We start from the raw sequence: 23,526 nt of genomic DNA, 5'->3' as shown, positions 1-23,526 counted from the left end.
AGGGGGGGCCTTCCACAACTAGTGGATGTAAATATATAAAACTTTGCTAGGTTTTTTACCTCTAGACTGCATAGTGAGCAAACAAGTCCATTTGTTGTTTTCTTTAGTACTAAGGGCTCTTTAATACCATAACACATGCTGTAAAAGTGCATTATGGTAATGCATTTTATATGTGCATTGTAATCCCAACTAACATCCCAACATATCACAGGTTTAAATTCTGTGTGTTACATGAAAATAGGTTATAAATGATTTTTTTATTTTTTTTACAGACGTGTTTGGATAGGCCAGTCAAAATGTCTCATACAAAAAATATTAAAAAATGGTATTAAAAAAATCAATACAAAAGAACCAGTGCGTGTGTGTTTGTAACAATGCAGCATTTGCAGAAAAAGCAAGCCGAGGTAGAATTAAACACTCATGCTATTAGACCTAGGAACCCCAAGAACTGTAGCATTAAAAGAAAAGTAAAAGGATTTTATTATTTTTTTAGAAGAATTAAGTCAGTGGACACAGCATCAGTCTCCTGATGCCTCTGCACTGAGCAAACACAACCAATCACTCTGTTTTCAGAGCTCCCCGAGCAGAGAGCCGCAGACTGTCAGTCACAGCTCTCTGCTCTGCCCACTCCTCACTAATTGGAGTGCTGGGCTGTGGATGTGGAGGGGCAGCCAGCTCAGGCTCTCAGCGACTTGCTGAGAGGATGCGCCTGGTGTCAGTTCAGGCACTGCATCAACACATCAAAGTCTGGATCTGCCAGGTGCCTGGACTGACATCTGTGATGTCAGCAGAGAGCAGACTTCAGCCTGCTCTCTGCTGAAAACACTCCCAGGAGTGCAAAACAAACTGCACCCCTGTGATCCATAGAAGTACAGCAAAACAACCTTTGGCTGTACTTTAAAAATAAATAAACTTGGCATAGGTTTTTCTTTGAGGGCTTTAGTTTTCTGCCAAGCCTGAAATGCAGTGACAGAAGATTGATAACCTAATGCCAACACAATAAGAAATCCCTTTAATAGCCATGGACATTGGCACAGAATTATGGCTTGTACAAAGCATTAGCCAAACTAATTCTAGAATGTTACCAAAATCTGAATAATGCACTAGAAATGTAGTGCATAAAATACAAGTAGTAAACACTGTCAGATAAGTGCAATGGTAGTCTGGTTGAGTACAGCTATACTTTTACTCAGTGCAAAAGTATGTGGTCAGTTTTGGTGTACAAGATCCTAGGCGGAAATATTTGATAGCGCTTTATTAACTGCTTTCATGGTCTGGAATATTAGAGTCCATGAAATACTTTTAACAACTAAGGTCTCCATCTTCTTTATAGCGTCTTGCAGCCCATATCTTCTCCCTGTGATCAGGTTGTAAGCAGAAGCCAATGGCAGCCTCAGCCTCAGCAATACGTTTCTGGAAGCGACTGTGATCTCTAGCATACTCTTCCCATGGTCCTTTGCGAGCCATTCTGTAAGCGTAGCTCCATGTGACCATATGATGCACAGTGACATTGGATGAAAAACGCACCTGGGGAGGAAGAAGTTGTAACATTAATTATTGTAACCATGGAATGTAGTTTAGAGTATAGATAATACAGCCTGACTGCCCCCTTCTCTACTGCATCAGTGATCAAAAGCAAGATCTATGAGGGCAAACCAGAAGTGGTTCACAGCATCTTTCTATCCAGTTTGCTGCTATGGGTTTTCTACATTTCAATGTATTGCCAAATGAACCAAAATATACAAAAAAATGTCATCTTTCAGTGTCCATATTTAGAATAATGCAAGATTTCTGATGGAAGACTTTATACAGATCCAGGATTTGTCACTGGTTGCTCACTTTGCCTAATTACACTAAGATCTAATTAAGCAACGCTGCAAAAAAACACAAGACAAATCTGAAGTCTTAGATTAATGTTAACACATAACATTTGTCAACCAAAAATAGCAATGTGGCAATTAAAGGCGGTTCCAGTAACATTACAAAAGGATTGCATGAAGTGATGACACAGCCACTGTGTGACTGGTTGCTATGGCTGAGTCAGACTACTCCCAGACTTCCCATTCTTTCTCAGGGAAGGTTGTACTCCAACAAATCACCTGACAGTTTCAGAAGGTGGCATCAGGGCCCTCAAGAGACCTTATGCAATGGTGTGCAATTTTAGTCTGCTCTAAGAGAAGCTGCCAGATGTGCAGTCAAAGGTGAATTGTGTGCACAGCATCCAAGTCATTTTCATAATGATTCCATATTTGTAAATTGTACAAGAAAAGACTACAGTTAAATTATGCTGTAGATGCGACTAAAAATTTGCTTACACTATTTTTAGAAGCACAAGCTAGGGGACTTATACAAAATATGCAGAGTCTGAGCCAGGAGTTGGCTGGATTATGGTCTCTTTACAAGCATAAGCTGGTAATGAGCATGTCAGCACACACACTATTTAGAATAAATCTACACCAAGTTACTAATGTTTGTTAAACACCCCCATATCACCAAATGTAGTTAAGGTCTGCATATTTACCTTCTTAACCCCTGGGTTTTCAGCTTGCTTTACTTCTTCAAAGGATTCAGACTCGTCCTTCTGGCTGGCACAATTGTAAGAGCATTTAGAACTTGAAAGAACTGGCTTCACAGTACATTTCAAAGTTTGACATCCCCCATGCTCTGCAATAGAGGGACTTTTAGGGCTTCTGGTGGGCTTGGCAAAAGAAAACGGATTATATGGGTCATCATTCCGACAGAAGGAAGCCCACAAGTCATCATCCCTACTGCAGTCTGTATCACTTGCTTCATCCCACGAGTCATTCTCTTCATCTGACCAATCACTTTCTTCTTCACTCTCATCCATGTCTTCCTTGGACTTTGGTGTCCATGACTCTTGCATGCCACTGTCCACCGAGTTATCCTCAATGGAAGAATCTTTTTCAGTCTCTTCATCTTCACACTCCGACTCGCTGAGACTGGTCTCTTCACATGGAAGCAAGGATTCATCAAATTCACCCTCGCTAAGATCAGACTGTTCAGATGGGGATAAGGACTCCCCATCCTCTGATGGTACACAGATCATTGACAAAATGAAGGGGTTTGTACAGGATGGTAGAAGTGTCTCTTTACTGACCATGGCATCCATGTCAGAAAACCCTTTATGGTCACAATCCTCTTCCATGTAAGAATTTCTCTGAAGAACCTCCATTCTGGGACTGGGCAGCTCCTTTTCTGGAACCATATTCTGTTTATTTAACTCAGCTTTACAGCCCCAGTGACACTTTATAGAGATGGTATTCATTGATTGTCCTGTATGTGTTGACTGTTTAGACATGTTCTTGTAAACCAACACATTAGTCACCTCCACAGCTAATAACACATCTATGATGTTCCAGCACATCCACAGCACAGCTTGAAAAGCTTTACTCTTCCAATCTTTAGGAATGATCTTCCAACCCAATGGCCTTCTATGCAGAAGATTTCTGGCCAGAGTGAAGATGGACTGTGTAATTCTGGCAGCCATTGTTAACACCACCATATCTGTTCCCAGCTGACCAATGACAAGCTGCATTTCCGGATGGTCTTTGATAGTGTCAATCTGGACAGCAGTTCCTCGATTCCAATGGGTCATCGGAGAGGTAAGATTCCTCCAGAAGGAGCCAAAACAGAGGTAGTTGAGACTCATTTTGTTCATTTATGCCCTGCCAGGAAAATAGAAAACGTAGATGTCAGTAATGAAAATCAGCTGCAAAGTTTCTGCTCAACACATTTTCAAACATCAGACACTATCCACCCAGGTGAGCAATATAGGTTTGGAATGTATAATTCAGGTCTAAATTACTGGTGAGACCTTAAAGTACTAGTAATAAAACAAAGCAGCTAATTAACTAAAATTTAAACACACCAGAGCAATTTCAATAGGCTTTTTAGGACACCTAAACTGGTTGCACAACTATTTATGTAACTAGTAAATGAAGTCACAACAACATTTGCTTACTAATCACCAGTAGCTTAACTTGCTTGTTTTTAAACCTGTAGGCACATCATTACACGTTAGGGCAAAAAATAAAATAAACTTGAAACTAGGGGAAATGCCAGCAAAAAAGGGCTTGGGTCAAGGCCATCAATCTGACATCCGCTTGAGATAATTCTGAGATCATTTAGAATTTACCGAAAGGTGCATTTGTCCATCTTCAAGCCTTGTGCGGGAATACAACTCCTGCTTGAAGCACACAAAAGGCCATCTACTCAGACTTCAGTCTAACAAATCTAACTAGAGTACACAAAAAAAAAAAAAATTGTATTCTGTCTAGAGAATAGAAGAGGTTTTGTGAATTGATGGAAGAGGAAAGGAAAGGCAAATGCCAGGATCACTTTACTATGAGAGCTGAAGCTCAATTGTAGGGCCTGGAAATGAGTGCTCCGTATAATATTTACCATGAAACTGAATTGTACAGTAAACAGCCGTGATCTGGGATAAGACAGAGGGAACTTGTGCTAGAGAATTATATATACATATACACACACAATGCTGCAGTACAGTGGGCTACAAATTGTGGCCCTGGGGGCCAGATGCTGCCCTTTGCTTGCTTTTTCCAGCCCTTGGGGCATTATTCCCCCACTGAAACAATGAGGCATAGTTCCTGACACCAACAGGGCACTGTTCCACTGACCAACGATGGGGCACATTCCCCCATAATACCAAAGGCACATTTTCTACTCCCGCTGGCCAGTCTAGCCCCCCTAAAGTTTGAAAGACATAAACTGGCCCTTTGTTTAGAACATTTGGAGACCCCCTGCTGCAGTAAAATGAACATGATTTGGGTGTAAACTCTAGAAAATACCTCAACTGGGTTTAAAGACATCAGCCCAAATATGGACATACAGCAAAATGATGCTGCCTCATTAGGAATTCTTCCGAAACTACATTATACAATCCAACACAGTTATTTATAGAGCCTTTGATATCTACTTCTGCTTAGTTGCCGCAGATACGTCAGGGAGGGGGTTGTACTAGAAGAGATTACTCATGACATGTGCTAATTTAGAGTCCATTCTGCTTCCTGCACCTCCCTCAGCAGCTCTGCCACATGACCTCAGTGGAACGTACAGAGCAGATGTGATTTCACCACCAATGGACCATGGAACAAATGCAAACCTAAACAGGGGTGGGATGGAAAAACACCAGCAAGGCCCAGATGCTCCACACACAGGATCGTTAAGTTTACTTAAAATAAAGACATTCTACCCAACAGACGCTGGACACATGTGGACATCACGGCTTACATGGCAAGCACATGAACATGGGTGACAGACTATTTAGACAAAACACTACCATGGTAGATGACATGATTTATCTGCCCCTAGAACAAGAGGTTGGGGGGGGGGGGGGGGAATCTTAGTAGTGGTTCCAGGGGCAACACTGATTTTAGGAGACTTCCTCCAACTTGCTGTTGTGGCTCTGGGACAGGAAGTGCTGCCCACAATGATACACAAACAGCCCAACAAGTGGGGGGGTGGGGGGTTAACTCTTCCTCGCTTTAACCACTTGCTGACCGCCTAACTGAGCACATACATCATGATTTTGATGTTAAATACCATTGTTATGGCAGCAAACCTTCCATAACCTCAGTATTGTCTTTTCATTTAGGCAGCTGGCTTTCAGATGAAAGTGATCCCAGCAGCAGATCTGATGCAAGATCACTTGGCGGGAGAGGTAGAGCCGACCGGGGGCCATCTTGCCCTCTCTGCTTCCTACCTAGCCATCAGTTCCAGGGGTCGGCTCTGGTAAGCTCACACACAACTGGGAAGGGGGCACCTCTCGGGCCATCTATAGAAGTGATCTATACCCCTGAATGACTGGAGAAACTTCCAACTGCACTTCTGTTTCTCAAGCTTAGACTTTTTTTGTTTTTGGTTGAGTCAAAAGGTTCAATTTATTATTATTATTCTTTTTTTTGTTTTAAGGGTTAAAGAGATGTGGACATAGCCATCAATCACTGCTATTCCCCTCTATAGAGAGCTATGGGGGTGGCAGATAACACTGTACAACACAATGTGTGTCAGTAGGATTAGCAGGGTCTGCTCTATAATCAGTGATGGAAGGTGTGGGGGGGCCAGCATGGCCCATATCAGAAGGTGAGCCGGCCCTCTGCTGCCCCCTAGTGCCCGAGGAGTCCCAAGTCTTGAGCAGCAAAGCATGCTGGGGATTGTAGTCCCTCATCCCCCCCCCCCATGGACTCAGTCACCTACCTGTCGGGGCTTCTAGAGGTCAGCCTGTGACGAAGGCGCTCCAGCAGACGTTGGTAGTTCTCTCCTGGGTCAGGGGTTGGTCGATAACGCGGTGATAACCGAAGTCGGGGACACGAGCTCTCCTGACTTTCCTCCGGTAAAGCACACAAAGCATTGGGGAGAATCGCTGTGCCTCTTCTAGTAAAGCGCTATAAGCCATGCCTGGTCATCTGGCCGTTCACTCGAATCGTCTCTCTATGTATGTCTGTGTTGTAAGTGGGGAAAAATGGAGAATGTTCGTCTACCGTGTATATAAAGGCTCTGCCGTAATTACGTCAATGCAGAACGATCCAATAGTGAAAGGAGGCGTGGTTTGACGGAAAGTACGTGACGTTCCAGACGTCGTTTCTGAAAATAGAATCAGAGAGGGACTAAGGGCGGGGCGGGGGAGGTCACATGTCGATCCTGAGAGTCGTGACGTGACGAGAGTGCCGGGAAATTGCCATGGTTATACATGGTGTTGTGTGTGTGGAGGGGGAGGGGAGGAAAGGAAATGGTAATTCCGGGGATAACACTGGAGTTTTATATTCACAATACAGATGTCACCGAACATTCCCTATACACTTAAAGACCGGGACTTGGTGTTTACAAGTTAAAGCGGAGGTCCACCCTAAAGTGGACCTTCCGCTCATTGGAACCCTCCCCCCTTCCGGTGCCACAATTGGTACCTTTCGGGGGGGAGGGGGGTGTAGGTACATGTACAGTACAGGTATCTCACATCCGGCTTAGATTCTACAGAAGGTACGCCACTTTCCGAAGGTCCTCCGCTGCCTGCTGGGAAACACACGGATCCCAGAGGCAGTGGGTCCATCCTTATTGCGCAGCGCGACTCGTGCATGCGCAGTAAGGAACCGGGAAATGAAGTCGAAAGGCTCCACTTCCTGATTCCCATACCCAAGATGGCGGCGGCAGCACCCGAGAGACGATCGAGAGATCGGCTTCGGGTGCCGACATCGCGGGCGCGCTGGGCGGGTAAGTGTCATTATTTTAAAAGTCAGCAGCTGCAGTATTTATAGCTGCTGGCTTTTAAAAAAAAAAAAAAAAAAACGGCGGACTCCCGCTTTAAAAACAAGTTTTTTTTGCTAGAAAATTACTTAGAACCCCCAAACATTCTAAATTTTTTTCTAACACCCCTACAGAATAAAATCGCGGTCGTTGCAATACTTTCTGCCACACAGTATTTGCGCAGTGGTCTAACAAGCGCACTTTTAAAAAAAAAATAAACTTTTTTTAAATTAAAAAATAAGACAACAGTCTAGTTAGCCCAATTTTTTTATATTGTGAAAGATAATTTTACGCCGAGTAAATTGATACCCAACATGTCAACAAGGTACTCTTTTTTTGAAGCCTATATGCTTTAAAATAGCAACCCCATTGACACAGATCCGCGTGTTATTTACCTTTAATGAAATATTGAAAACCACCTCATCCTTGAAGAAGGACAAAAATTGTACTCCAAAACGCGTTGGATATAAGAAGGATATTTATATGCTTTCTAGCACGGTGACAATATCTGATATTGTTTAGACAATCATTCTTTCATTTCTATATGTATTTTTAATAATGTTGTTTAACCATTTAATAAAATCTTTTTCTACTACAAATACTCTGTATACTCCTTTGTTAGATACTACTATGTGCTTTTAAAGTCCAATTTGGGGGAACTTCTCTCTTTTTCTATAATACTGGATGTGGCACTATACTAGCATAATATTACTATTTGCCTTCCTCTCTTTTTTCAAAAGAACTTAGTGTGCTATGCCAGCCTCCAATAGAGGGCTTGGCATAGTCTTATAGAAATGCCTTAACAAACACTTTAAAAGTTCCCTTCACTGGAACTAAGGGGCCAAGCCCAACCCATGATAAGCAACCCCACACCATAACCCCCCCCCCCCCCCCCCCCAGCAAATGATAATTTGGACCAATGCACAAAGCAAGGTCCATAAAGACATAGATGACTTGACTGGCCTGCACAGAGTCCAGACCTCAACCCGATAGAACACCTTTGGGATGAATTAGAGCAGAAAATGCAAATCAGGCCTTCTCTTCAACATCAGTGCCTGACCTCACAAATGTGATTCTGGAAGAACGGTCAAACATTCCCATAGACACTCCTAAACCTTGTGGTCAGCCTTCCCAGAAGAGTTGAAGCTGTTATATCTGCAAAGGGAGGGCCAACTCAATATTGAACCCTACGGACTAAGGCCCCTTTCACACGGGGTGGATCCTCTCAGCAGGCTCCGCTAGCTCAGTAGGAGATCGATCCGTTGCTCCCCGCTGAGCCGGCGGATGACAGGTCCGTATCTACTCACTGAGCGGGGAGGGACCTGTCTGAGCCCACTGATTTCTATTGGGAGATCAGAGAAAAACTGACAGAATGTCAGTTTTCATCAGATCCGATCCCATCCGATCCACCAGACGGATGGCGAACGCATTGCCATATGTCTGTTTTGAGTGGATCAGATGGCAGGCGGGTGTCAGCGGACAATCTCCAAATTGCAGGCATAAAAAAACTGTCTTTATAATATAAAACTACATGCAGGTCACTGGGCAGACCACTAGGGACAAAGGGGATGTGTATTTTTTTTATACAGTACTGTAATCTGTAAGAATACAGTACTGTATGTGTTTTGTGTATTTTTACTTTTTTGAATTTGGCGCCGATCTCCGCTCCCGTGCGTCGTAACGTCGCAGGGAACGGAGCTCGGGGGCTCTCAGGCACTGTGTGAATCGAGCGGAGGACGGCTCGCACACACACAGCGGGGGGACATCGCTGGATCCAGGGGACAAGGTAAGTAAGTCTCCCTGTATCCAGCGTTGCGATTCCGAGTCTGGCTCGGGGTTACCGCTCGTGGTACTGAAATCCCAGCCCGAGCCAGACTCAGGATTATCGACAGGGAGGTTAAAGTTCATGTGCGTGTAAAGGCAGGAGTCCCTATATTTTTTGACAATATAGTGCAAGTACTAGGCAACTGAAAGCAAACAAATCAAAGGCAAATTGTTGTTAGTATTTTAACCCAGCCAGCAGGGGCTGCGGGTCCACAAGGGGCGCAGAGGCACTGCTCCCTCCCCCCCTCCCCCCCCCAAAGTTGTGACCAATAGGAAAACATTTAAAATAACGATTTATTTTTAAATAAATTACAATTAGACTAACATTTTTTACCATCTTAAATTTAAAAAAATGTTAGTCATATTATGATGAATTTAAAAATAAATCGTTCTATGTGTGTGTGAGTGCACTGTGGTGCGCTGGTTTAATAGAAGTCTATTAGGGTCATCAATGTTAAACAAGCACATGACTAGAGTCTGAGGCATTGTTTAACCCTCCCGCTTTTGACTATATAGAGTCAGCATTCGCTATCACATCACTTCCGGTTTCGCAGCCCGCCAGGTATTGGGAGCCGTGACAGCCGATGATGGGCAGGTAAGGACCTGGAGAGATTTGCACCCCCCCCCCCCCCCAAAAAAAATGCCTCTACCAGCTGCCACTGCCTGCCAGGATTACCTGTCACTTTACAGGATGCAGGATCATCTTTAATATTAATTGGACCCTGGGAAAACATTTTCTTTGGGCTCCATTAATGCAATTTCAATCTCCACCTGCCTGCACACCATGGACTGGGGTGGTGAGGGGACTCATCAATAGACAAAAAAACTCCTAGGGATCCTAGAACTCCTGGGATCAGTGGCAGTGCTGGGGGGGAGGGGGGGGGGTGTTATCAATGGCAATGCTGATTTTTTTACCGACTACCAATATAAAGAGGAGTTTCAACTCTGACCACCAATGTATTAAGGGTTTACACTGATCATTAATGTATTAGAAGCATTCACAGTAACTAACAATGTAAGGAGGGGGACCTTCACATTGGCTACTAGTGTGAATAAAAGCATTGTACACCAAGCCCCAATGTAATGAGACAATTTACAATGACCACCAATGTAAAGGCGATTTACACTGACCACTAATGTCATAGAAGCATTTCCAGTAACAACCAATGTAAGGGGGACCTTCACACTGGCCACTAATGTAAGATGGACCTTCACACTGGCCACTAATGTAAGGGGGCCTTCACACTGACCACTAATGTAAGGAGGACCTTCACACTGACCACTAATGTAAGAAGGACCTTCACATTGACCACTAATGTAAGGAGGACCTTCACATTGACCACTAATGTAAGGAGGACCTTCACACTGACCACTAATGTAAGGAGGACCTTCACATTGACCACTAATGTAAGGAGGACCTTCACACTGACCACTAATGTAAGGAGGACCTTCACACTGACCACTAATGTAAGGAGGACCTTCACACTGGGCACTAGTGTGAATGAAAGGTTTCTCCAACAAGCCCAAATGTAATGAGAAGATTTACACTGACCACCTATATATCTGAGACATTTACCTGCATTCACAGTTGTGTGTGTTGGGAACGCATGCAAAACCGATTTCCTGACACCACATAAATGTGTTGCCCTTTAGCAGATACACAGCAGTGACATGAATTGTTAATGACACCCTCGCACATGTGATGTGCAACCGTGTGATTTTGAGAAAGCGTTAGGGACTTTCTTGTACATAGAGCAGCCCACTGAAATGAATGGGCTGCCCTACACGCAACCTACATCTTTATCCACCCTGTCAGTACATCTTTGCATCCTAAAACCCCTGCTAACCTCTGCACCCCAAACCTCCCCCATCCTCTCCACCCCAACCCTCCACCCCTTTAACGCTACCTGCCTTCTCTGCTCATCTTTGCACCCACCTTCCTTACCTCTATATATCCCCTCCTTGCACCCCAAACTGTACTGTACAAACTTGCACCTGTGCACCCCAAACTGTAAATCCTTCTCTGCCTACCTCTGCACACCCCACACTAGCCCCCCCCATTTCAAATTTGCTTACCTTTAACCACTTGAGATCCGCGCTATAGCCATATGACGGCTACAGCGCGGATCTCCTTTTCCGGGATGACGTCAATAGACGTAGTCTCGTGCACAAGCGCCCTGCGCGCCCCCTGAGGGGCGCGCGCAGCGCGCTCTGTGATCGGCGAGTCTACGAGACTCGCCTGATCACCGATCCGTGCAAGGGGTCGATCCCGACCCCTTATCACGTGATCAGCTGTCAGCCAATGACAGCTGATCATGTGATATAACGGAGCCGGTAATTGGCTATTATTCCTCCTTGCGCTGTCAGCGCGAGGAGAAAAAAAAAAAGCCGATCACCGGCGGCCGTGATCGGGACATCAGTCCCGATCATGGCCAGCCCTGCTAGTGCCCACCTGCCCCCTGCCAGTGCCCACCTGCCCCCTGCCAGTGCCACATTAAAAAAAGTAAGTGCCCCCCGTCAGTGCCACCCAGCAGTGCCCATAGTGCCACCCAGCAGTGCCCACAGTGCCACCCAGCAGTGCCCACAATCTGCCTCAACAAAGGTGCTGCACCCCAGTGCCACATATCCGTGCCCATCAGTGTCATCTACCAGTGCCCAGCAGTGCCGCCCATCAGTGCCCAGCAGTGCCACCTATCATAGCCACCTATCAGTGCCACCTATCAGTGCCCATCAGTCCCATCTATCAGTGGTACCTATCAGTGCCCATCCGTGCCACCCATCTGTGCCACCCATCCATGCCACCTTATCTGTGCCCATCTTTGCCCATCAGTGCCGCCTTATCTGTGCCCATCGGTGCCGCCTTATCTGTGCCTATTAGTGCCGCCTTAACTATGCCTATCACTGCCCACCAGTGCAGCCTATCAGTGCCCACCAATGCAGCCTATCAGTGCCCACCAATGCAGCCCATCAGTGCCCACCAGTGCAGCCTATCAGTGCCGCCTCATCAGCGCACTTCAATGAAGGAGAAAAATTACCCGTTTGCAAAATTTTATAACAAACGATTAAACATGATTTTTTTTTTTTTGCATCTTTTTTTGTTTGTTTAGCAAAAAATAAAACTCCGAGCTGTAATTAAATACCACCAAAAGAAAGCTCTATTTGTGGGAAAAAAATGATAAAAATTTAATTTGGGTACAGTGTTGTATGCCCGCGCAATTGTCATTCAAAGTGCATCAGTGCTGAAAGCTGAAAATTGGTCTGGGACTGAGGGGGGTTTAAGTGCCCAGTAAGCAAGTGGTTAAAGAATAGGCTGATTCTAGACTGAATGGCCACAGTTGCAGGCAGGGCTTTCAAGCATGCCCCTTTATCTCCCCAGTGGGCAGCATTCAGTATAGGTGATGGTGGATATGACCTCAGGGGGGCATGATATATACGTATGAATGCCACCTCTATTTACATATGAATGTCGCTGGTCCATGGCTATTTACATATGAATGCATTCACTATTTACATATCAATGCAGGTTATTTACATGTAAACACAGGGTCTGCAGGTGAGTCGTCTGTACACAACAATAGGGCTGAGACGGGCAGCATTAGTAGCAGCATTTCACACTGAGATATCGGGACATAGCACAAGACTAAAACTTCAAGGGACAAGGGAATTTAAACCAGGATAGTTGGCAAGTATGAGGTAGCTGCTTTGGGCTCCACAACAATGATAGGGCCAAGGCCTGCCGCAAGCTCCGTGACCGTGCCCGCAGGACCGGCAGGCTCGTTCACTGCTGGGATACCCACTATCGTCTCACGGGGAGGAAGAACAGGGAGATGCTGATATAAATAGCATCTCCCCATTCTGTCTAGTGACAGGACACTGATCGTCTGCTCCCTGTCATCGGGAGCAGTGATCATTGTCGTGTCACTACTAGCCCATCCCACAGACAGTTATAAACTCTCCCCCAGGATACACTTAACCCCTCCCTGCCCCCCCAGTGGTTAACTCCTTCAGTGCCAGTGAAATTTTTACAGTAATCAATGCAATTTTATAGCATTGATATTTGTATTAATGCCAAAGGTCCCAAAAATTTGTCAAAATTGTCTGATGTGTCCTCAATAATGTCGCAGTCACGATAAAAATCGATGATCGCCGCCAATACTAGTAAAAAAAAAATTATTAATAAAAATGCCATAAAATTATCCCCCATTTTGTAGATGCTATAAATTTTGCCCAAACCAATCAATAAATGCTTATTGCATTTAAACTGAGGAAAAACATGTTTTTTTATATATTTTTGAGGGATATTTATTATAGCAAAAAGTAAAAAATAATGCGTTTTTTTCAAAATTGTCGCTCTTTTTTTGTTTATAGCGCAAAAAATAAAAACCGCAGAGGTGATCAAATACCACCAAAAGAAAGCTCTATTTATGGGAAAGAAAGGAAGTCAATTTTGTTTGGGAGCCACGTCGCACAACCGCGCAATTGTCAGTTAAAGCGTCGCAGTGCCGAATCACAAAAAGTGCTCTGGTCAGGAAGGGGGTAAATCCTTCCGGGGCTGAAGTGGTTAAAACACGGTGACGTTCAGAAAAATGCAGCGTGACTCAGTGCGCATGAAAATGAATGGTACATGCACATCAAGGTGTACATGTTTTTGATGTGTTGTGGTTAGTTTTTATCTGCATTATGGTGTGAAAGGAGTTACTGGATTCACCAGTGAACATTTGATTTGCTGTTTGTATGTGTGGACATTGGACAAGTGAGGCTATAGGAAGGAAAAAGTCGTTCTTCCATCATGGGAATGTAGACCCCACAGCACCCAACCAATTATCTGGAAAGTAAGGAGGTTGCGGCCTCATTGACATCTTAACATAGCAGGAAATCACATTTCCACAAGCTTTTTCGCTGGTTGAATGAAAAACTCCGAACTTATATATCCAGCTTTTAAGAAGATAGAAAACACCAAATCCAATAAAAGCACACCCTCCTGTAATTGGCCAAAATTTAATATAAAAGTTTTAAAAAATAATTTTGTCCTACTGCCATTTCTGTATCGTGAGTGATTTCGGAAGGTACTAATAAAGTTTCTTATAAAAAAAAAAAAAACATTGAAGAGATCCAAGATCACCAGAGTGCAGAATACATTTATTCTTTAATGAGATAATCTAGAAAGACCCCATTATAACTGAGTAATGTTTGAAGAAAGTTTAGAAAAATACAATAATAAAGATGTCACTCTAAAATAATAAAACATTTTCCCTGAGAGACACACCACATAGAGGTGAGTCCACCTCAAGGTACCAGTGGAGATCCATCGTTGTCACACTCACAGAGGGATGTTTAAAGGCGCACATGCTGCTGCCACGTCAGCCATTATTTTTGGTGAGTTTGCACTATTTGAATATGGTGGACATTTTCTTGGACAGGGTTTTTGAACACTGCACCTATATATATTAGGGATGCACCGAATGGGTTTTTTGGTGCCGAAACCGATACCGAAAAAGAAAAATAGACTAGGTCAAAAACCGAAACCAATACCGAAACAGCACCGATACCGAAAATTACTTTTTTTTTTAAATATTTTTATACAGGAGATGGTCAGAGACTGGGGACATGGTACAGGATGTGGTCAGAGACTGGGGACATGGTACAGGAGGTGGTCAGAGACTGGCGGCATGGTACAGGAGGTGGTCAGAGACTGGCGGCATGGTACAGGAGGTGGTCAGAGACTGGCGGCATGGTACAGGAGGTGGTCAAAGACTGGCGACATGGTATAGGAGGTGGTCAGAGACTGGCGACATGGTACAGGAGGTGGTCAGAGATTGGCGGCATGGTACAGGAGAGGGTCAGAGACTGGCGGCATGGTACAGGAGGTGGTCAGAAACTGGCGACATGATAAAAGAGATAAGTGTGTTGTCCCCTGTGCAGCCAGTGTGTTGTCCCCTGTGCAGCCAGTGTGTTGTCCCCTGTGCAGCCAGTGTTGTCCCCGTGCAGCCAGTGTTGTCCCGGTGCAGCCAGTGTTGTCCTCGTGCAGCCAGTGATGCAGCGAAGAGAGAGGAGAGCCGCCTCCGCCGTCTGGTTCAATAGAGCACCGGGAACATCACAGCTTTAATTTCAATAGCTGTGTGTTCCCCCATCGCGCGCCGTCGCATACAGCCCCTCCCCCTTGTCCGGGGAACTGTGATAGACAGATCACCCGTCCAATCTGCCTATAAAGGCGGCTCTCCTGCATTATAGATCTCCCATGATGGGCGGCACCAGGGGCGGTGCTCCGCCCCCGCCCAGGCCCCGCCCCATTTTCGGCTCAATTATCGGACGTTTTTTCCTTTCGGCAAATTGCCGAAAAAGGCATTTTCGGCCGATATGTTTGGCGGCCGAAATTTCAGTGCATCCCTAATATATATTGAAGTGGCTACACCAGATTTCCAGATTTTTCTTATTCACGTACAGATTTTTTTTTTACATTCTAGGACTTTATTTTCAAATCATTACATTGTGACTTAATTGTCACTTTATATTTGCTGGCGCTGCACTTGATACATAAGCTCATTTAAAGTGGAAGTAAAGCCTAATACTTAAGTCCTCCCCTGCAATCATTAAAGCGCTTGTTAACCAAAAAAATGTTCAGCTTTCAGCGCGGTTACACTTTGAATGGCAACGCTGTACCCAAATTACATTTTTATAATTTTTTTCACACAAATAGAGCTTTCCTTTGGTGGTATTTAATCACCACTGGGTTTTTTATTTTTTTGCTAAAAAAATGAAAAATGTCCCAAAATGTAGGAAAAAAAAATAAAAAAAAAGCAGTTTCATAGTTTGTTAGAAAATTTTGAAAACAGGTCATTTTTCTCCTTCATTGATGTGTGCTGATGAGGCAGCACTGATGGGCCCTGATAGACTGCACCGATGGGCACTGATAGGCTGCACAGATAGGCACTGGGGGGCACTGATGAGCAGCACTGAAGGGCACTGATAGGTGGCACTGGTGGACATTGATAGGTGGCACTGATATGCACCTGTAGGTGGCACTGACAGGTGGCACTGGAGGGCACTGCATAGCAGCAGTGCCTCTCCCTGTTTGTGACCGATGTCTCTCTGTCATAAGCCAGTGATCTGCTTTTTTTTCCCCTCATGCTATCAGCGTGAGGAAAAGAAAAAAGGCGCATACCGATCTTCTGTGTACATCACGTGATCAGCTGTCATTGGCTGACAGCTGATCACGTGGTAAGGGGCCAGGATCTCACTGACTCAGTGATTACAGAGTGCACCCTGCAGGGAGCACGCAGGCAGCTCATGCATGGGAGGACATCTATTAACTCCCTCCCAGCAATTAAGGCCCCTGCTGTAGCCATCATTTTGCTATAGCGTGGGTGGGAGGTGGCTAAAGCATTTTATACAGCACAGTGCTTGTGCTGTGTCATTTGACCCCCTGTAAAACCTGGAATACCTGGCTGATCCTGCCAGTTTCTGCCCTCCCCTTTGTAAACTGACCACGGTTTATCATGGCTGCCAAGCCCTGACACCGTGGTCAGTTTATGTGCCTCCGTCATCCACAGCTCTGCTGTGCTCTCCTCTGTCCTCTCTCCCCTCCCTGCCTGTCAGCTCCATGCCCGCGCCCACCCCCTCCCCTCCCGCTGCTCAAATTACAGTTATATTTACACTATCCTCTCTGTTTATTAATTTAATGTCCCCTCTGTGTCTGTGCTTTATAAAAATAATGCAGCTATATACCTGTTTACTGAGCGCACGTGACCCGCCGCTTCTCTCCTCTTCTCCTCCACCTCCCCTCCTGACTGACGTCAGCGGGATCCTCGGCTGCAATCAACTAGAAGAACTGGGTCTACAGCAACTGATAAAGAATCCCACGCATGGGTCAGGACACACCCTGGACCTCATTTTCAAACAGAACATCGACGTCAACATACTCGACAACATAACTCTGCCATGGACGGATCACCACGCCATCAAATTCAAAATCACTACCAACATCACCAACGCAAAACGGAAACCTGTAACAACGCACTGGACCAGATCGCATAAAAAACTGTACTCCGAAGCCTTCAAAACCACTCTGTCCAAAAAGATATCTACAATAACCTTAAACCACTCTACGGAGGAAACACTCAACTCCCTGAACAGGGTATTACTGCAATCAGCAGACTCGGTAGCACCAAAATGCAGGGCACTCATCAGGAAGAAAAATGCTGGTTTAATAGCTCCCTCTCCGTACTAAAGCAAGAACGCAGAAGAGCGGAAAGAACATGGAGAAGAAATCCCACCGAGGAAAACCTATTTAACTACAAAGGTCTGACAGAGAATTATCGGAAAGCAATCTTCAAAGCCAAAAAGGACCACTTCTCATATACAATCTCAACGGCCGCAAACCAACCACGGGAACTGTTTAAACTGGTTAATCAATCAATGAATCCCGTGTGCCTAGAACCCCCAGAAAGCGAATCCCAGGATTACTGTGACAAACTGTCGGATTTTTTCATCGATAAAGTCAAAACCATCAGGGAAACAATTTGTCAGAAGAAAACATCCAACCTCAGCCAGCAAATACATAAAGAGGATGTCTGCACCAACATACCACAACCGCCAAAATTTTCACTATCCCCAATTACCGTAGACACCGCAAAAAACATCATTAATAAACTGCGTGACAGTACCTCACCTATTGACATCATCCCCACAAAACTACTGAAAGAATGCTCCGACATCGTGGCTCCAACCATAACCCACCTCATAAACCGATCATTCCACGAAGGGATTGTTCCCAGCATCCTCAAACAAGGCATCGTCAAACCTCTACTCAAGAAACCAAACCTGGACCCTCAGGATCCAAACAACCGTAGGCCGATTACAAGCCTCAACACCATTTCTAAGATCATAGAGAAAGCTGTAGTACATCAGCTACAACTTCACCTGGATACTCACAAACTCCTGGACCCGCTGCAATCAGGCTTCCGCCCGGGTCATGGAACAGAAACAGCTCTCCTCAAGATTTGGGATGACGCCCTCGAAGCAGCAGATGACGGAGAGCCGTGTCTCCTCGTACTGCTAGACCTAAGTGCAGCGTTTGATACAGTAGATCACAATACTCTACTCGTCCGCCTCACAGAAGTAGCCGGAGTCCAAGACATAGATCTCCAATGGTTCGCGTCCTTCCTAGGAAATCGGTCACAGACAGTGAAACTAGGAAAATTCCTCTCCGAAACTCGGGCAGTCACCTGCGGAGTCCCTCAAGGCTCTCCGTTGTCACCCGTTCTCTTCAACATTTACATTCGCCCACTCCTTCAAATCATCAGATGCTCAGATCTCTGCTTCCACTCTTACGCTGACGACACGCAACTTTATTTCCGGATCAATGGAAAAAAAGATCACCAACAACAACTTGAAAACTGCCTCAAATCAATAGAGGACTGGATGACCACCAACTCCCTCCAGCTGAACGAATCAAAGACAGAGCTTCTTATCTTACACCCAAATCATAAGCCCGCAACCAAAACCTCCTGGTCTCCACCAACCGTCTTTGGGCAGACTATCTCCCCAAAGACCAAAGCGAAGAGTCTCGGGGTTATTTTAGACGCACAAATGTCAATGGATGCGCAAATAGGATCTGTAGTCAGTCGATCTCACCATCTGCTGCGCATGCTTCGCAGACTCATCCCTTTTATCCCAAAGAATGACAAAGCAGTGGTAGTTGGAACAATCATTAATTCACGACTGGACTACGCAAACTCGCTTTACATAGGATTACCACAATATCAACTTGCGCGATTACAACTGATCCAAAACACGGCGGCAAGGCTGATAACAGGAAAAAAACCCTGGAAATCCATTTCTCCTTCACTGAGGAGCTTACATTGGCTAACCGTAAAAAATCGGATCACGTTCAAGACCCTTTGCCTCACCCACAAATGCGTGCATAGAGAAGCTCCGCAATACCTAATGGAGAAAATAAATCATTACACACCAAACCGCAGTCTTCGATCAGCCAACAAAAACCTCCTTCTCGTACCCAAAGCCCGGTACAAATCCAAGGGTGATCGGAGATTCGCTGTCCAAGGGCCTCGGCTATGGAATGCTCTACCAATCAACATCCGCCTGGAAGAAAATCACCTGGCTTTTAGGAAAAAACTCAAGACCTTCCTCTTTTAGCAGATGATCAAAGCTCGCCACAGCGCCTAGAGGCGATTCAGTTCGCATTGTGCACTATACAAGTATTTCATTCATTCATTCATTCAGCTGTCACGCTGAAAGAGGGGAGAGAGCTGACGGGTCACGTGAGCGCTGATTTGTGCTTTGCAAACAGGTGTATAGCGCATTGTTTTTATAAAGCACAGACACTGGGACATTACATGAATAAACAGAGAAGATAGTGTAAATTTAACCCTGTGGGTTAACAACCACTTTAATGTAAGCTAAATTCAGCCTTATGTCTCAAAATTTAAAAATCCCAGTTGTTCTACCTTTATTTTGCAGTATCCAGTCAGGACCGTCTTTAATATTGATTGGACCCTGGGCAAACATTTTCTTGGCCCCCCCTCCATGCAATTTCACTCTCAACCTACCTTCACACCATAGACTGGGGTGGGGAGGGGACCCATCAATAGACAGACAACTCCTAGGGATCCTAACACATGACAAGTAGAGAAATCCACACAATCCAGCATTGTAGTGTCAGTAAAATGCATGACAAGCAGAGAACTCCAAAGAATCCAACACTGTAGTGTGAGTGTAAAGCATGACAAGCAGGGAAATCCACACGATCCAACATTGTAGTGTGATTGTAACACATGACAAGCAGGGAAATGCACATGATCCAGCATTGTAGCGTGAGTACAATGCACGACAAGCAGAGAACTCCACATGATCCACCATTTTAGTGTGATTGTAACACATGACAAGCAGAGAACTCCACATGATCCAACATTGTAGTGTGTAACATGCAGGCTGAAGTATGTGTCATGTGTTGGTGTATAAATTGCAGGGTGTGTATCATGTGTGGGTGTATACATTGCAGTATGTGTGTCATGTGTTGGTGTATACATTGCAGTGTGTGTCATGTGTTGGTGTATACATTGCAGTGTGTGTGTCATGTGTCATGTGTTGGTGTATACATTGCAGTGTGTGTGTCATGTGTTGGTATATACATTGCAGTGTGTGTGTGTCATGTGTTGGTATATACATTGCAGTGTGTGTGTCATGTGTTGGTGTATACATTGCAGTGCGTGTCATGTGTTTGTGTATACATTGCAGTGTATTGGTGCCAAGAGAAAAGCTGCTAAGGAATTAATGGCACCCAAAGCGCATTGCGTGTTTTGTAGCATTTTTTGCGCATTTTGTGGAGCGTGTGCAGAAATGCTAATTTCTTCATATGTTTCCAGGGCACCGAGGTGTGACTGGGACCTTAGCTGGCTATACTTCTTTACTTTCACTGCTCAGCATAAGGAAAGGAAGGAATGGTAGCAGTTCTATGTAAGATCTAAGTTGATCTTGTTATAGCTTATACTATGCTAAGGACCCTCTCCCTGCTCCCACGTGTCCGCTAAGGCAGTGCTACATCATAGGAAGGGATGAGAGTTGCACGATCCCATACCCAGAGGTACTAGATATTTCTCTTCTTTCCAGGCAGTGAAAGATAGTAAGTATATGGAGGAAGGGGAGGGCAAATGACAGGTTTACTTTAATGCCCCTGGTGACACTCTTTACCTGTTTGAGGGAAATACATTTGAAAGTTCTAAGCTGTCACTTTCATATAACAAGATGTGTTGCCAATTACAATGTGCAATGTGTTACATACGCTACACCCCTAGTGCCCAGCCTGTGGCCCAGGGGCCGTATGAGGCCCTTTGGCCCCTTTTGTGTGGCCCTTGGGGTCTCTGCAGACACTTATTTTTTTCCCTATCTCTCTGTTTATAGAAATGATCTCTAGCAGTCTCATGTAATGTTTCTTAAATCTATGATTCACATTTATATGTACAGTACACCTACCAGGGCCAATTTAGAGAGGAGCCAATTAAACCACCAGCAGGGATTTGGAGTGTGGGAGGAAAGCAGAGGACCCAGAGGAAACTCACGCGGGCACAGGGAGAACATGCAAACTCATTGACCATAACAATATTGGCGTACTAATGGATACTTGACTATGGAACGGGTGCACTTAGTTTACAAAAGCACTGTCACGCGTCTTTTCATAATGCAGTTTTACATACTCCCAAAAAAAATGTGACAATGTTTACTGAGATAGCTGATCAGTGAATGGTCCTTAGACGGCATGTGTATACAGACATTGCTGTGCAGTGGGTCACGTAACCTCCAGAATCCTGTAGTTCAGAAGAGTTATTAGCTGACAGGCTGCACAAGAAGTTCCGCATTCCAGAGACTAGCAGGAACCAAGGCATAGGCTATACAGAAGTAAAGAGGACCTGTCAAAAGAATTCAAAAAGAGTCAAAAGAATTCAACAACATACAGGCCATGGACTTATTCTCTTTCTCTCTTGCATATGACTTAATCACAGAGTATAATAATGTATAGTAATAACACACCTCCCAACTGTCCCTAATTTCGAGGGACTGTCCCTGATTTCGAGCAATGTCCCTCTGTCCCTCATTCCTCCTCATGTGTCCCTCATTTTGGTCTGATCCATATAATTGTATATAAAATGCATTTTTTATCTTTCAAAAAATGTTTCCCAGTGCTAAACCTTTTATCCAATTTCTAAATTGCTGCATTTGTACATTTTAAAAGCCAATATAAAGTAATAGTAGTGGTAAAAAAAAGCACCTGTGGATTTAATTATCCTTTTTTGGGGGTAATTCTCCTTTAAGTGGGTTTGGCAGGGAGCATGTCCTCTGCCTACATACATTTGCTAGTAGGTGTACCTCATTCCCATCTCAAAATGTTAGGAGGTATGTAATAAGTATTGGTCTGCTGGTAAATGCAGCCAGAAGATGGTTAGCAAACCACATCATATACCTGTAGGTTTCTACAAGTATAGTGTGACGGTGGTCATCCAGTGGTAAAAGCACCCCAGGGATTCAGTTTACAGTGCCAAAAGGAGTGCTTGGAGCGTGTTTCTTTCTACCAAGGGCTCCTCAGCACCAGATGTACAAAACTTTATTAGAAAATGTTCTGCTCTTGTGCTTCACCAGAATAAACATTGTCTGCAGCTGCCACGACCGATGCCACGTCTTCCATACCCATAATATTATTTTGCAATTCTACCTACAGGAATGGTTTAAGTGACAAAATACCTTTCCAGCATCTGGAAACTACTGTTGTGGCCAGGGCTGTCTTTAAGGCAGGGCAAAAGGGGCAGCTGCCCTGGGCCCTGTCATTGTTGTGGGGCCCAAAGCAGCTGCCTCATACTTGCCAACTATCCTGGTTTTAATTCCCACGTCCCTCAATGGTTTAGTCCCGTGCTGTGTCCCAATATCTCAGTGTAATGTACTGCTACTAATGCTGCCCAGCTCTGCCCTATTGTTGTGTACAGATGACTCACCTGCAGACCCTGTGTTTACATGTAAATTACCGGCATTCATATGTAAATTGTGGTGGAATTCATATGTAAACAGCGGCAGCCAGCGGCATTGATATATATATCATGCCCCCCGAGGTCATATCCACAGTAATCTCTAGCAACCAATCAACAAGCAGAAATCATGTGCTGTAACCTCTAGTAACTAATCAGTGAGCCGTAATGTGTGCTGTAACCTCTAGCAACCAGTCAGTGAGCGGTAATGATATACTGTAACCTCTGACAACCAATCGCAATAGCTGCCTGATCTGATTCAGTAAAGTCTAGCTGCTATTTATTGTATGTCTCAGAGCAGGTGGAGAGCGAAACTGCATGGGGGGGACCCCAAGAAAAGTTTTGCCCAGGGTCCAATCAGTATTAAAGACGGCCCTGGTTGTGGCTGCACTCAGGAAATGAAAGCAGAAATTCACTTTTTTATTCAACATGAACTATTTTTACCATCCCAACTGTCCCTGATTTCGAGGGACTGTTCCTCCTTCGGAACAAAGTCCCTCTTTGCCTTGAAATTGCCTCCAAGTTGCCTGGCAAAGTTATGCCGACTTTCAGGTTGCTGTAGTGTGAACCAGCACTTAAGGTGCCTGCATGCTCATTCAGCTTTTTTTCAGAGCACCCCTAGATCCTACAATATTGGGGTTCTGTATAAAGATAATGGTGATCACAGCTTACATGGTTACATTGTAGTATTTCCACCTCCTTTACCTCTCTGCTGACCATTCAGACTATCCATCCCATTTTCTAGCCAGTAGTAAGCACAATTTGACCCTGTTGATACCCCACAAAACTGAGTGATGGAGCCAGCCAAACACTAGGTTTATTTAAAAAAAGTTTGTTGGACGAATATCACACTGACAGGATGTAGGAATTCTAGCTATGATTTCTGTAA

General features: G+C 44.6%; 1 protein-coding gene across 1 annotated transcript; it reads right to left on the bottom strand.

Moving 5' to 3' along the window:
* Positions 1-351: 351 nt before the first annotated feature.
* On the bottom strand, positions 352-6,523 carry LOC143934155 (uncharacterized). Its single transcript, XM_077457521.1, has 3 exons — positions 6,238-6,523; positions 2,522-3,686; positions 352-1,527 (listed from the first exon to the last, which is right to left on the bottom strand). Exons 2-3 carry the CDS (start codon positions 3,677-3,679, stop codon positions 1,303-1,305), a joined length of 1,383 nt encoding a protein of 460 aa, XP_077313647.1. The 5' UTR covers positions 3,680-3,686; positions 6,238-6,523; the 3' UTR covers positions 352-1,302.
* Positions 6,524-23,526: the final 17,003 nt, after the last annotated feature.

The sequence above is a fragment of the Lithobates pipiens genome, unplaced genomic scaffold (genome assembly GCF_037356315.1).
Source record: "Lithobates pipiens isolate NorthernLeopardFrog02 unplaced genomic scaffold, aLitPip1_a1.2 Scaffold_27, whole genome shotgun sequence".
Lineage (NCBI taxonomy): Eukaryota > Metazoa > Chordata > Amphibia > Anura > Ranidae > Lithobates > Lithobates pipiens.
The sequence above is the reverse complement of the archived record's forward strand: the minus strand, read 5'-3'. Positions and strand labels throughout refer to the sequence as shown.

Bases quoted from the DNA above. Each gene is read 5' to 3' on its own strand.
- LOC143934155 (XM_077457521.1), bottom strand. From the start codon at position 3,679: ATGAACAAAATGAGTCTCAACTACCTCTGTTTTGGCTCCTTCTGGAGG. The intron at 1,528-2,521 runs GTAAATATGCAG...CTTCCTCCCCAG, and splicing joins AAAACCCAGGGGTTAAGAAG to GTGCGTTTTTCATCCAATGT.